We start from the raw sequence: 14873 nt of genomic DNA, 5'->3' as shown, positions 1-14873 counted from the left end.
TTTGCTCTGGCCTGCTCCTCGGAAGGCAGCCTGGGATTCCGAGAGTGAATGCTCTGGCAGCAGCCCTCCCGCGGTGGGTTGGTGGATGCACCGCCCGGCTCCCTTCCCTGGGGGTGGCACGGTCCCGAGGTGCGGTCAGCAGTCTCCCCAAGGCCCCAGTGGCCCCAAGCTGCAGGTGCCCATGGCCGTGACTTGGTCATAACTCACCTGTTCTTGACGTCTTTCTCTGTCACCTCCTCAATCCCCCACCAGTGCCACCTGGAATCACCTCCCAAGTAAGACACTTGAACTTGACTCCTGAACTTGAAGATCTGCTTCTGGTAGACTCCACACTGAGACAGCACAATCCATCCCTGTGCCTGGACTGACAGATCTGCCAAAGGGCATAATGGTCCTTTTCAAATCCGAAAAGTATTACCAGTCCGGGAGGTTGCTGGGGTCAGCCGGTGCCCAGCGCCTGGCAGCGGGGGGTCACTGGGCTGTGTGGTGATGCAGGGAAGAAGGGCAGACAACCTATTGCCCCTCAGAGCATCGTTCTCCTGTCTCTGACCCTCTGACTTTCGTGCCCCCAGACCCTCCTCAAAAGACCATCACCTTTGTGTGTTTGCCCCTACAGGCCCCCTCGTGTTCGGCGAGCCCATCGCTGCCAGCCTGGGAACTGATGGCACCCACTACTGGAGCAAGAACTGGGCCAAGGCAGCGGCCTTCGTGACCTCCCCTCCCCTGAGCCCAGACCCTACCACACCTGACTACTTGACCTCCCTGTTGGCCTGGTGAGAGCCGAGGGGGTGGCTGGGCGATACTGGGTATAGTGTGGGATATTGGGAAGCACCCAGGATTAGAAACGAGAATCCAGATTCACCCTGTATTTGTCACATAACCCAGAATGGCTTTTTGCTTTGGTTTACTCATTGGCAAAATGGAGGAGAACATAGTACCTACTGTGGAGCTGATTATGTGTGACAGTGTAAGAAAATGGCCTAGAATCTAGGGTTCAGCAAGTGGCTACTGTTACTTGCAAAGCACCTCTTGGGTACCTGCACACAGTAGGAGCACAGCCACCTTGGTCCCTTCCCTTCTATTGGCCACCATGAGGGAAGAACACTTAAGCCGCAAGAGAAGGCTAAGTGGTGAGGTGTGCAGGCTGCTCTGGAAGCAGAGGTACATGCTCAGAACCAGGAAACTTGTAGAAGGCTTCATGGGGGAGGCAACATCAGGCCAGAAGCTAGAGGATTAGTAGGAATTCGCTGGATTGGGGATAAGTCCAGGCTTCTGGTCTTAGCCTTGGAGGAGCCCCATGGGGGTGAGGATGTGAACCTACCATGGAGATTTCTTTCTCCCAAATGATGCAGAAACACTTGACTTGACTATCCACAGGCTTACTCATCGTCTGCAAACTGATGTCTGGTGGGCAGATCCAAGTCCAGACAGACTCCCCATCTCCTCCACAAAGCTGCTGCTCCCACAGTCTTGCCCATATCTGAAGATGGCAGGAAACAGGCCAAAGGTCCCAGGATCTGACCACATTTTGCCCCCTTGGCGATGACTGTCATGGCTCATCTCCAATAGGCCTGTTTCTGTGCTCTTCCTTCCATGCCCCTAACATGATACAGTCTATACCCAACAAACACCCAGATTTTAAAACCCAAATCAGACCAAGCCACTCCTCTGCCTGGAGATTTCCAGGATCCTCTTCTCTTAGCATTGAACACAAGTCTCCACAAGTCTCCAAGGCCAAGCCTGATATGGCCTCACCCCTCATTGAACCTCACTTGGCACCTTGTTTGGGTGGATGCCCACTCTTCCAGGTGAGGAAGAGGAGGCCCACCTGGGGAGTCTTATTCAGAGAGCCCAGAGCCCACACTGACTGAGCCTTTTCCCAATAAGACACAGGCCCCCAAAGGGCCTTCCAGTGTCACTCACTGATACCCATGAAGTGCCCCAAATCCCTTCCCCAGAATCTCTTGGGGTTTTCATTTCACAGCGTACATTGGGTGCCTGAAATTCAACCTGAAACTCAAGTCTGATCCCCACCTTGTTTTCATCCTTACAGTGGAGACCTGCAGGTCACAGGTAGCGGCCACTGTCCCTACAGCACTGCCCAGAAAGCAGTGGGCAAGGATAACTTCACTCTGATCCCAGAGGGGGTCAATGGGATAGAAGAGCGGATGACTGTTGTCTGGGACAAAGCAGTGGTAAGGTGTTCCTTGTTTTTCTATCCCCAGGAACATTCTAGAAGCTCCCTGCCTGGCCCCTCAAAAGCTAGCACTTTGCGCATTGCTGGTTGTCTTTTATTTTAAGATTTATCTATTTGAGAGAGAGAGAGAGTGAGAAGAGTGAGTAGAGGGAGGGGCAGAGGGAGAGAATCTTGAAGCAGACTTCCCTCTGAGCATGGAGCCCAGTGTGGGGCCCAGTCCCACCACCCGTGAGATCATGACCTGAGCTGAAACCAAGAATCAGACGCTCAACCAACTGAGCCACCCAGGTGCCTCTGCACAGCTGATTCTTAAAGCTCCTCCCTTCCTTGCTTTGATGCAGGTGCAGAACACATCAGGAGGGCATGCGAGGAAACGTGTCTCTTAACAAAGCAGCACAGACATGACAGCTCCCCTTTATTCTTTAAGGATGCAAAATATTTTCTTTAGCTTTGTTTTGACCACATCTCAGTTCCTGTAAAGATGACTTTGTAAACCGTGTGTGTGTTTGGGGTTGAATACAGAGGGTGCTTGTCGCGTCACAATAGGAAGCCCCAGGTCACACTCTGGTCCCTGACTTGAACCTAAGATTTTTATTTTCTATTAAACTTGGACCCAGTGGGACTGACAAGATGGCACAGTGGTTATTGAGCAGATGTCAGTATACCTCTGAGCGGTCAATTGCACTTCCGTTCTGATGGGGCCAGGCCTTTGTGCCCTTTCATGATGGCCTATTTGCAGCGGGGGAGGAGAAAAATCCAGACTTCTCTCAAGGACTCCTGTCGGCAGGTCTGGATTTGTGCCTGTCTGCTCTTCCCCCAGCCCTGTTATGGGACATTCTCCTTATCTGTGGATCTTGCCTTTAGGCTACTGGCAAAATGGACGAGAACCAGTTTGTTGCTATCACCAGCACCAACGCAGCCAAGATCTTTAACCTGTACCCCAGGAAAGGGCGGATTGCAGTGGGCTCAGATGCTGATGTAGTCATCTGGGACCCTGATAAGGTGAAGACCATAACAGCCAAGAGTCACAAGTCGGTAAGTCCTGGCTTGTCCGAGATGCTCCTGATTTGGATATGCGACCTTTGCTTTGCAACCACCTTAGAAGCCTCTAGTTAGAGATGATTTATGAAGCTTCCAACCAGGATGTGATCTGATACCTGGCATGACTCAGTCATTCACATTGCTCTGCCAGTTGGAGGGACTGGCTTCCAGCAGACGCAGCTAAGCTGCTGATGTGCAACTGAATGTGTTCTCTCTCTCCCTCTCTCTGCCTCAGTTTCTCTCTCTCAGTGTGCCTGCCCTAGATGCATGCATTCACAGGCTCAGAGGAGAAGTATTAGGTCCAGGATTATCTCTTCATGGATATTAACACATTCTCCATTTGTCAGTGTCAGTCTGTCTTTTCCAGGATACAAAAGAACTGAAGTATAATAACTGCCTTCTGGGGTGGGGACGAGGGACCTAGGGCTCCCAGATGGGGGCAGCAGTTCTGTTTAATTGTTGTCCTTTGTACTGTTTGAATTATTACATCGTTCACATATTACCTTTCAGAAATGAAAGTTTTTAAATCTCCATGTAGTTGTGAGACATCGAATGTAACATCTGTAGGGGATAAGCCTGAGCCACATAAGAACTCCCCAGTTAGGAGCGCCACATGGCACATGCCATGTTCTTCCAGCATGAGGAGTTGCGGGCCGTGCAGGACTGAGTAAGCTGAGCTGGGAGGTTGGCCAGTTTCAACTGGTAGGGCTTGCTTCCTCACCACCTTTTGGGCATCACATACCCCATATTTGGGCTTTGGGCTGTAAGTCACCACACAGTGGGTCACTTTAGGGTGATACTGGAAGCATTAGATTAGGAAATGTTATAACTGAGAGCACACCATATGCCTGGATCCTGGGAGGCAGCTACAAACCAAGAGTGTGGCTCAGTATTAGCAGCTGTGTGTGGATCTAATTATTTCCTGAAACCCCAAGGATACTCCTAAAACCCATCAGAAGTGATAAGAGAACCCATTGGCTGATTACAAATCAATGTAAAGAATCAATAGCTTTTCTATGAAGTAATTAATTCAAAAACACTTCGAAAAAATAGAATGGAAATCAATATCTTGTTTCTAGTAACAATAAAAACTAAAGACATATAAACACAAGTTCTTTTATGCTAACATGATTCAGTAGAGTGAACATAGCAATTCTTGCTAATTTAATCTACAAGTTTGAAGTATTCCCATCAGAAAACTCAATGGAATTGTTGTTTAGCTAGAAAACAGAGGTCCTAGGTGCTAAATGTGAGGATAGTCAAACATTTCTAGAAAGCTAAGGGGTAAGCCCTGCTCATCCCAGTTCTTAAAACTGGTTGTAGAGCTACAACTGTTAGGGCAGTTTGCTGTTGGCATGGCAGGGGGATAGCCAGGCAGTAGCCTGACCACACGTAAGAATTTGGTTTACAATGTGGAGACCATTCAGATTAGCTGGACAGAGGTGGTTATCAGCCGGTGGGTCCCAACATCTGGCCCCGATGGCCTGACCTCTGCTGTGCTATTTCCCTCAGAATGGATCAAAGGTTGAAATGAAAGTTACCAAAGGACTAGAATAAAGTATGTTTTTAGAAATGATAGTTTTGAAGGGGAGAAGATCTTTCTAAGCTAGACACAAAACTTAAGAAAGTGTAAAGGGGAAGATTGGCCTCTGTGGGCACCGTGTACAAATTAAAAACCCCTCTGTATGGCATAAAATAATATGCCATAGTAATAATAATAATAATTATCTTATATGAGATCACAAGGCAGAGGACAGACAGCCAGATGATAGGACAAACAGATAAATTCCTTAACATCAAACGTCTAAGAAACCAGTAAGAAAAATACCAAGTGCCTAATAAATAAACAGTGTACAAAGACACAGTTACACAAGAAGAAATATACAAACAACTTATATACCTTTAAAAAAAAAAAAACAAAAAAAAACAGACCCAGTCTCACTTATAATTAACCAAATCCAAATCTCAAGAGTATGATGCTATTTCTCACCCATGCAGCAATTGAGATGCTGGTGGTTAATGGGATGCAGGTGGGGTCAGATCACGGGGCACAGGCAAGGGAGGACAAGTCTATCAAAGTTAAAATCCATTTACTCTTTAGCCCCAAACTCTACATCTAGAAAGATGTTAACACATGCCAGTGTGGACACACAGAAGTGTGGTTCAGTATGGGTTTTAGCAAAAGCAAGGAAACAATCCAGTTATCAATCTCTGGGAATGATACTATACTGCCATAGGAGGGAATATGGTTCCATGGTTTAGAGTGTTAAGATTTTTAATCCAGGTACCTGTGCCCATATGGAACAGTCTCTGAGCGCAGGAGAAAAAAATCAGGTGAAAGCCATCAGTACAGAGCTGCTGCAAGGTTGAGACAGTTATTCATGCTCAGAAAATATCTGGGGGCTCAGAAGAATGTCTTTAAGGCAGATATTTCAGTCTAAGGTAGAAGAGAGACCTACTTTTTAAAATCAAAAATCGTTTGTGCTTTTTTATTTTTCTTCTATCGTGTAGATGACCTACTTTTTAAAGAATAAGAAACAGCTGGCTAGTGGTAGTTACATTCCCTTTAGCGATTATGAAGGGAATGTGTGTTTTTAAGAACGTGTTTTGTCATTCAAATTAGCAAAAAGAGAGTGAGGGAGGAGGGAAAGAAGGGAGAGAGGAAGGGACAGTGGGAAGGAGTGAGAAGGGAGGGAGGGAGGGAGGGAGGAAGGAAGGAAGGAAGGAAGGATAAAAGTGACCACACTCAGAGCTGGAAGGGAATCCATGGACATGAAATCAATGAGGTATCGCTCTCCCCATTGCCGACATAATTTCAGTTGGTCTGATGCTTTTGGGAAGTCACTTGGCAATATGCAACAAGCGCCCTGAAAAAGCTCATGACCCAGTAACTTAATTATAGAAAACTACCCTAAAGAAGATATATTTTTTTTAAGATTTTATTTATTCATTCATGAGACACATCACACACACACAGGGAGACAGAGAGAGAGGCAGAGACACAGGCAGAGGGAGAAGCAGGCTCCATGCAGGGAGCCCGATGTGGGACCCGGTCCCAGGTCTCCAGGATCACACCCTGGGCTGAAGGTGGTGCTAAACCGCTAAGCCATCTGGACTGCCCAAGAAGATAGTTTTTTTTAAGACACAAAAATGCCCATTGTAGTCAGAGCAGCCACATTGCCAGACAACAGGGGGCACCCGTTCATGTTTGTGATGCCTCAGACATTAGTTGGGTCTATGAAACCACCCTTAGCCTAATGCCCAAGGGCGAGGGTCAGTTATGCTAATGAAGACACGGAGAACGGACTATTGCATGGCCCCAAACGAGAGGTTTGCAAGGGGCAAGTGCTGCAAGTGCCCCGGGAAGCCGTGGGGAGCCTCAGGGCCCATGCAGAAAGCGGCAAGGGCACAGCTGTGCTTCTTGCCGTGCAGGCGGTGGAGTACAACATCTTCGAGGGCATGGAGTGCCACGGCTCCCCGCTGGTGGTCATCAGCCAGGGCAAGATCGTCTTTGAGGACGGCAACATTAATGTCAACAAGGGCATGGGCCGCTTCATCCCCCGGAAGCCTTTCCCCGAGTATCTCTACCAGCGTGTCAGGATCAGGAGCAAGGTGAGCGGGTCCAGCATCCGGTGTGTGCAGAGTTCACGAGTCACGGCCACGTCAGCATCCCTTTCCTCTTGTGTCGGGTGAGCTGTGACACTGCCCTGCCCGTGTCTCGGCGCTGGAGTGCAGGTGCCAGGATTTTGCAGGCTGTAAAGGGGTGTGCGCGTGAGGGATGGGAGGGTGGTGGGGGTAACACTGACTGAGCTGCTCTGGGGTGCACATCCCACATCATCTCAGGGGCCTCACCTCCTGATCTTTGAGTGTCAGGACCTTCCTGCGGATCAGACTGCAGTGCTTGGAGCAGTGGACTGGCCAGCATCATACAGCTGGGAAAGCCAGAACCTATTAGGCTTTGCCCTTCTGGTAAAAACAAACAACCCCCAGCACACTAGAGGGATGGCAAAACTGCATCTCATGCCCTTCAAACCTTCCCTCTTCTCTCCCCGCCCTCCCTACCCTTCCATTCTACATCTCTTTCCCTGAAGAGTCTTGGCAGGGACGTGGGAGGCCCTGGCAGGGCGTCTAGCAGGCGCCAGCCCTTCTCCGGCCCAGCTCAGAGGGAGGTTGCTCACGCTTTAGATAAACTCCCACCTCTGGGCCCATCATCTTCCCTCATTGGGTCCCTCCTGTCACCATGACCACCTGCTTCCCACACTAAATGGCTGATGTTTGCTGGAAAGGCCAGCAAGTGTGTGTATGTGTGTGTGTGTGTGTGTGTGTGCATAGATGTATGTGTACATGTCTGCATGCCATGTCTGTAGGTGTGTGTATATGCCTGCATGTGTGTGCCCATGAGTGTATACATGTGTGTGCATAGATGTGTGCATGCCTACATGTATCCACATGTGTGCGTGTACATAGATGTGTGTGCATGTCATGTGTGCATATGCCTTCGTGTGCACACATAGATGTATGTGTACATGTGTGCACACTGTAGGTGTGTGTACATGCCTGTGTGCATGTGCACGTGTGTGCATAGATGTATGTGTACATATGTATGCATGCCGTGTGTGTATATGCCTGCATGTGTATGCAGATGTGTGTGTGCATAGATGCATGTGTACATGTGTGTGCATGCAGTGTGTCGGTGTTGTATTTGCTGCCGTGTGTGTGCATGTGTGTACATAGATGTATGTGCATGTGTGTGCATGCAATGTGTAGCTGTGTATATGCCTGCGTGTGTGCACATGTGTGCGTATGGATGTGTGTGTACACAAGTACATGTGCCCACCTGCTGTGTATGGTCCCACTCTTCCTGTGCTTCTTAAATGCCGCCGCCACCACCACCAATTTTGATGGAAAAGCCCAGAAACCTCCTGGCACCCCCAGACTCTCTCAGGCTCACATTATAATGCTTAATGTCTTTCCATGTCTTATAAGGTGTAGCACCCCGGGTCAGACATTCCAAATTGTTCAGACGTTGCACGTCAGATGGGGAAAGGACGGACACGAAGAATAAGCAAGTCAGATCTGAGAGATGGCCATGGAAAGCCGAGGGGGCCGAGAGACCACAGCGGCTGCTAGAGACAGGAGACTTGTGTAAACTCCCAGCTGGACACCTGCTAAGGGGCCCAAACACATGTTGGCCAGCTTCATTTCCTTTACATGGGTTTGGACCTGAGGCCTGTAATTAGCAGCCATGTCTGTGAGAGCAGGTACCTGGTACCTGTGTGAGGCCGTCACCTGCAGTAGCCAGAAGGCCGGGTCCCCACCCAGGGCTCTCCTTCCCCACATGCCTGGGGGCAGAGGATAGGAGCCACACCATGTTAGGGACAGGATATGCCCCAGACCTAGCTGAGTTGAGCTGAGCTTGGAGTAGGTCCCTGAAGGGTGTGGGGAGGTGGGGATGCAAGCTTTGAACCAGCCGGCACTGAGGGAAGCCCCAGAGGTGCAGGAAGCAGGTATTATGAAAAATAGACCAGAAAGGTGGCCAGACACAGTAGTCCTGGATGGAGGGCTCCCCTGTGGCAATGCTCAACCCATGGGATAGAGACCCTGGTCCATGCCCTGTCCCCCAGAGGGTCAATGCAGATGTGCATTTCCAAGTTTCCCTGAGCTGGCCGCCCGCAGAGGTGGCCCCGTCACCCCACCATGTGCCCAATTTTCTTCCTTCTTCTCCCCCTCCTCCTTTCTTGATTCACCTCCCAAATAAACTAGCTGTCCCCAGATCCTTGTCTTGGGCTCACCTTCTGCAAGACCATAGACAATTCAGTGGTTCTTGAGGGGGATGGTGGGGCATGTCAGGGAAAGTGTTCTTGAAAATGGGTTTAGGGTCCACCTGTATGAAGCTCTGAGTGTGTGTGCATATATGCATGTATGTGCATGTCTTTATATGTGTGTTGGGTTATATACATGGGGGATATGTGTGAATTACGTGTGTACAGATGTATATGTGGAGCAAGTGGGTACATGCATACGGGGTGTGTGTGCACATGTGTATGCACATCTGTGCATGCATTACGTGGAGTGAGTGCATGTATGTGGTATGCGCATGCATGTGAATGCATGTGTGTCTGTACATGTATGTGGAGTAAGTGGGTGCATGCACGCAGGGTTGTGCACATGTGTGTGCACATGTGTATGCATGTGTCTATGTACGTGTGTGTATGTGGAGTAAGTGGGTGCATGCAGGGTGTGCACATGTGTACACGTTTGTACATGTGTGTATATGGAGTAAGGGTGCGTGCATGCAGGGCATGTGTGCACACATGTATGGACGTGTGTGTATGTGGAGTAAGTGGGTGCACACATGTTGGGTGTGTGTGCGCATGTGTGTGTGTGTGTAGTAAATGGGTGCATGCATGAGGGGTATGTGTGCACACATATGTATGCATGTGTCTGGGTGAATGCACCCGTGTGTCCCCGAGCTGACCTCGGGTCACTGGCTGCAGGGCTCCAGCCTGCCTGAGTGGGAAGGCACAGGTGCATCTTGCCCATCGGTCCCCCTCCCCTCCCTCTGTGTAGGTTTCGGGGTTGCAAGGTGTTCCCAGGGGCATGTACGACGGTCCTGTGTACGAGGTGCCAGCCACACCCAAATATGCAACTCCTGCTCCCTCTGCCAAGTCCTCGCCTTCCAAACACCAGCCCCCGCCCATCAGAAACCTCCACCAGTCCAACTTCAGTTTATCAGGTAAGAGGCTTCCCACGCCCATGGCGCTTCCCAGGGGACCCGCAGGCACTAGCTTAGAAAGCAAGGGGTGGGTGGGGAGCCCCATCACCTCTCCTCCCAGGAGCGGCAGAGCGGGCGGGGGAGGTCAGGAAACGGAGGGAGTCCACAGGGGCTACACAGAGATACCTGACCCTGGCTATGAAGTCTGCACAAAAATTGGCCAAGCTCATCCTTAAGCACACCTTCCCTGTGAAGCTGACCGTGGTCCCTCAGCCCCAGGGACGCTGCAGTTTCATCAGCTCGTCACAGGAGGGCAGACACGCACACGCCTGGGAGGCTGAACTGGAATTCTGTCCCCCAGAGTATTCGAGGCATGTTTATATACCCTGGGCTAGGAGCTAGGAGTACGGCGATGAATGAGACACAGCTGGGCCGCCCCCACTTTTGCTCCGGGGTCAGCAAATGTCTTAAAGGACCTGATCATAAATAGTCTAGGTTTTGTCAGCCAAGAGGCAAAATTTAGGGTGTTAAGTAGCCATTTCAAATGCAGCATTGAAAAATATTTTTAAAAAACGTAAAAAACTATTCTTAGCTCATGGACTATACAAAAACAGGCGACGGCCAAGCTTTGTCAATCGTCCATGGTTTGCAGACTCTGACCTAACAGGAGTGAGAGCCATTTAAACAAAAGCTGGTATGCTTGGCAAAAGAGAGTGGAGGGGCAGAGAGAGATGAATATCCATTTAAATTGTGGGAGCATATATCGGAGGAGTGTCTGTCTCAGCGATTATGCAGTGGGGGGACATAAGCTGTGGTGGGGCGTGTGTCCCCAGTGCAGCTCATTTTACTTTCCATGAGCCTACATGCAAGACTTTCTCACACACTGAGTGTGATTCCAGTCTTTAAAGATAACTAGTAATTTTTCCACAAATGGACCCACAACACAACTCAAGTATCTCATCTGATGCTCAGTTGACAGAACAGGGACTGGACACAGTCCCAGGACAAGGCCCCTGGGTGGGATTGCATGGAGTTTGCAGACTAGGCCTCTCTTCTCAAGTTGTGCGATTCACCATTGCTATTAAATACAGAGGGCAAGCCCCTTCTCTCGTAGAACTACAGAAACACTGAATAGAAAGTCTGCTGGAAGGGTCCCACCACCACCACCCAGTGCCCTGGTTGGTGCTCCGTCTCTCCCAGACCCACCGCACCTCCCCGGCCAGCTTCAGGGCAAGTTAACAGGTGACTTTTTTCACTACCAGCACCATAGGCTTTCTGACATCAGGAATGATTTCACAGATGCCTTTTAAATATCCGCATGATGTCCCTTTATAGAGGTGCAGCGTGGTTTACTGCCCTAGTGTCCTTTTGCCCGACAGGTGTTTGCGAAGTAGCTGACCTGTAACCAGCAAGATGGGGAGGATTATGAGAGAAATGGGCATTAAGCACTAGGCCTGACTTCTGGTTCTGGAACTTAAGGAAGTTCCTGGTTTACCAGAAAGACGTGATATCTTCCAAGGGGACCATGAGAAAATCAGACAGCACACGACGCCACATCCATAGTGGCTTTCAGGGATCAGACAGTGGCAGAGATGGAAGGTACTCCACCTACGCTACTCTCACTTTACAGAAAAGGAAGTGAAGGCCACGGGAAGGGTGGGTCTGATTCCAGATCACCTGGATTCCAGACATGACTTGTACTGGAACCTATCTCCGGACTGGACCCTGGAGCCCTCTCACGCTAGCTCTCCTTTTTACCTTTGTCCATCAGTCACCAGTTATTCACTGAAGACATATTTTATTGAGCACCAGGCCCTGGGCTTGGTGCTGGAGCTTTGAATCTTTAACTGCAAAAGAATGTGTAAGATTGGAACAAATGGTTGGCTTTGCAGATTTAAAACAAAAAAAAGTGATGTCTCTCCTCCACGCAGATCTGGCCATTGCAAACCAGGTGGGTAGTTCTGAGCTCTGAGTAGTTCATATGCACACACACATGCACACGCACACATACACACACTCTCATGCATACCGTACATAAACACCTTTGGAGCATCAGGCTCTGCTGTGTTGTTCTGACTCCTGGAGAAGCAGGGGCTATGGAGACAAACCAGTTGGGGCTGGAATCCTGGCCCACCCACCCACTCCAGCTCTGTCCCCCAGGGTGCATGACCTGAGTATCATGACCTGAGTATCCGATTCCTTGTCTGTAAATTTGGGGTAGAAGCACCCCCTTCATAGTACTGCTGTATACCCTAAACTCAACCATGTATGTTAAAGCATCAACTCTGTGCCTGCACACAGTAGGCACTCTGTTCACCTGTCTCAAGAACATGGAGCCAGGCAAGAAATAGTGCAGGGTAGTCGGCTGCAAGAGGGTGACCCCGGGGTCTGAGAGCAGTGAACCCATGGATGTTGCGGAGCCATCCCAGCTCCCCGTGGATGGGTGGAGAGGCTGGAGGGCGTGTCCGGACAAGGGCTCGGCATCCCTGCCCTCCGGGGCAGCAGGTGGAACCTGTCAGGTGATGGGCTCCGTCTCTTTCAGGTGCCCAGATAGATGACAACAATCCCAGACGCACTGGCCACCGCATCGTGGCGCCCCCCGGCGGCCGCTCCAACATCACCAGCCTCGGCTGAAGGCGGACAAGTGGATGGATGAGCTAGGAATAAAGTCCATTCCTTTCCCTGTCAGGGTTTGGGAAACCGCAGTTTAATTTGGTACTGATGGGGGGAAAATTGAATGATGTTCTTTCCTCTTTTGTTTAGGAAGAAGTGGTACTAGTGTGGTGTGTTTGCTTGGAAACTCCTTGCCCCACAGTTGTGTGTTCATGCCGACTCCACCTCAGAGCATGGGGTCTCCATTTCCCTCCTTAGTGAACACAGGTTCTAGCATCGTCTTGTACTGTCCCCTCCACTTCTGACTCCACAGGCTCCATGATTCTCGGGGTGGTTCCTTTGCACCCTTGTAGCTGTTCTAGGATAGTTGATGCATGTTACTGAATTATGTATGCAAGTCTGTGAGTGCATCTGACGGAACATCGCCGAGGACCAATGTAGACACAATGCCGAGACCTCAAGCCCTCAGGGGCAACTCCAAAACTCAATGCGAAGATGTTTACTCATTGCCCCCACCCCAAGTCCATGCTTAGAAGGCAGCCTGCCCCACCCCTCCCCACCCCACTCCCATTGAGAGAACCTTCTGTGAATTCTCAGAGAGGCAGGGGAGCCTTCCAGTGCTTGCAGAGAAGCATCATCCACGTCCTGTGTCAGAAACCCTGGTCTCCGTGGCACTTGTGACTCGCCATGACGTCTTCTGGTCTGTGTGTCCTTCCAGCCAGCTCCGACTTCGGGCCTAGCCAGGTTCACACTCAGAAAGGGGTCTCCTACCCCCATCAGGGCTGACAGCAGTGGGGCGACAGCTGCTCCCTGTTGCCCCACTCCTGGTCCCTTCGAGGTGGTTGACGGGGCAGTCAGATTTTTAAAGTTTTGTACAAAGTTTTCCTTTGTAATCACCCCCATTTTTACTTAACAACTGACTTATTGTGGCTCTTATTTCTGAATTCAAAGCTTGTGAAAAAATAAAGAAAATAAACAGCCTGCTGGCCCAACTTGAGTGCTTTCATTTAAGGGTGGCTGCTTGGTGAGGTGCAAATGCTCAGCACTCTTCCTTGTAATGATTGGAGTTGCTTCCCAGGACTCACTCTCGGTAGACACTGGGGGAAGCAGGGGAGACAGGAGAGGGAGCCAGTCATGAGGTGTGGAGTGTTGATCTCAGACCCAGAGGTCATGGTGGGAAAAGTAGGTGGCTTTTATTTTTATTTTTTTATTTTATTTTATTTTATTTTATTTTATTTTATTTTATTTTATTTTATTTTATTTTATTTTATTTATTTTATTTTATTATTTTATTTATTTTATTTTTTATTTTTTAAATTTAAAAAAAATTTTAATTTTATTTATTTTATTTTATTATTTTTTCAATTTATTTTATTTTAATTTTTTATTTATTTTATTTTATTTTATTTTATTTTATTTTATTTTATTTTATTTTATTTTATTTTATTTTATTATTTTATTTTTTTTATTTAAGTAGGTGGCTTCTATAACATGGTTTGAAAGCACACGTCCATTCCCTCCTGCCTGGCCTATCCTTGGTGCACTGTCTTCTTGTAGGTTACAGTCTACCTCAGACTGAGAACTCCAACCTTCTAAACATCACATTTCTTCCCTCTGGTTCCAGGAGCAGATGCACATCATGAGTAAAAACTCAAAGTTGCTTGTCCCAATTTGCCACTAGTAGTAGTGATAGTGGTGACGATGGTGATGTTGGTGGTCATGATGGTGGTGGATAATAATGGTGGTGATGATGATGGTGATGGTGATGGTGGTGGAGGTGGTGGTGATGGCGGTGATGATGATGATGATGATGATAATGATTATAGTGGTGGTGATGAGGCAGGCAGTATCTGTGTGGTACTGGCTGCATGTTAGGTGCTCTGTGATGTGGGCTCTATTACTATGCCCCTTTTAGAGATGAATCCTAGAGAGTTCAGTGACTTGTCCAAGATCACACAGTGAGGAAGAGGCCAATCCAGTATTCAAATCCAGTATTCAAATCCAGTATTTGAATCCAGGACTCTTGAAGTTGGCTCAAAGTCCAAAGTTCCTTTCTCCTGATGACGACTAAGTTTTCCTGTCACTCAAGGCAGGATGGCTGTGGATGGTTCTACATCTACTTAATTGTTTTAGTGTATTCTCCACCTGCCTGGTTTGGCTAACACACCTTAAGGTCCAACATGTGTTGGCTCACAGTCTGTCATGGACTTTCCTGAAACAAGGCTAAATACAGGGAGGAAAGGTCAGGAATGAACGATAAGGCCTTTAGATGTTTGGCTGTGGCTCATTCAGATTATTAAAGGGCAA

General features: G+C 48.8%; 1 protein-coding gene across 5 annotated transcripts in view; it reads left to right on the top strand.

Annotated features, from left to right (window-relative positions):
• Positions 1-13558, top strand: part of CRMP1 (collapsin response mediator protein 1) — a 74236-nt gene extending 60678 nt beyond the window's left edge. For all 5 annotated transcript variants that reach the window (XM_049108637.1, XM_025437546.3, XM_025437547.3 and 2 more), the window contains exons 9-14: positions 617-773; positions 2054-2195; positions 3062-3232; positions 6671-6850; positions 9809-9974; positions 12496-13558. In XM_049108637.1, the coding sequence (XP_048964594.1) occupies positions 617-773; positions 2054-2195; positions 3062-3232; positions 6671-6850; positions 9809-9974; positions 12496-12587 (908 nt within the window). In that variant the 3' untranslated portion in view covers positions 12588-13558. The remainder of the gene's footprint in view (positions 1-616; positions 774-2053; positions 2196-3061; positions 3233-6670; positions 6851-9808; positions 9975-12495) is intronic.
• Positions 13559-14873: the final 1315 nt, after the last annotated feature.

The sequence above is a fragment of the Canis lupus genome, chromosome 3 (genome assembly GCF_003254725.2).
Source record: "Canis lupus dingo isolate Sandy chromosome 3, ASM325472v2, whole genome shotgun sequence".
Classification (NCBI taxonomy): Eukaryota; Metazoa; Chordata; class Mammalia; order Carnivora; family Canidae; genus Canis; species Canis lupus.
This window is presented reverse-complemented; position numbering and strand designations above follow the sequence as displayed.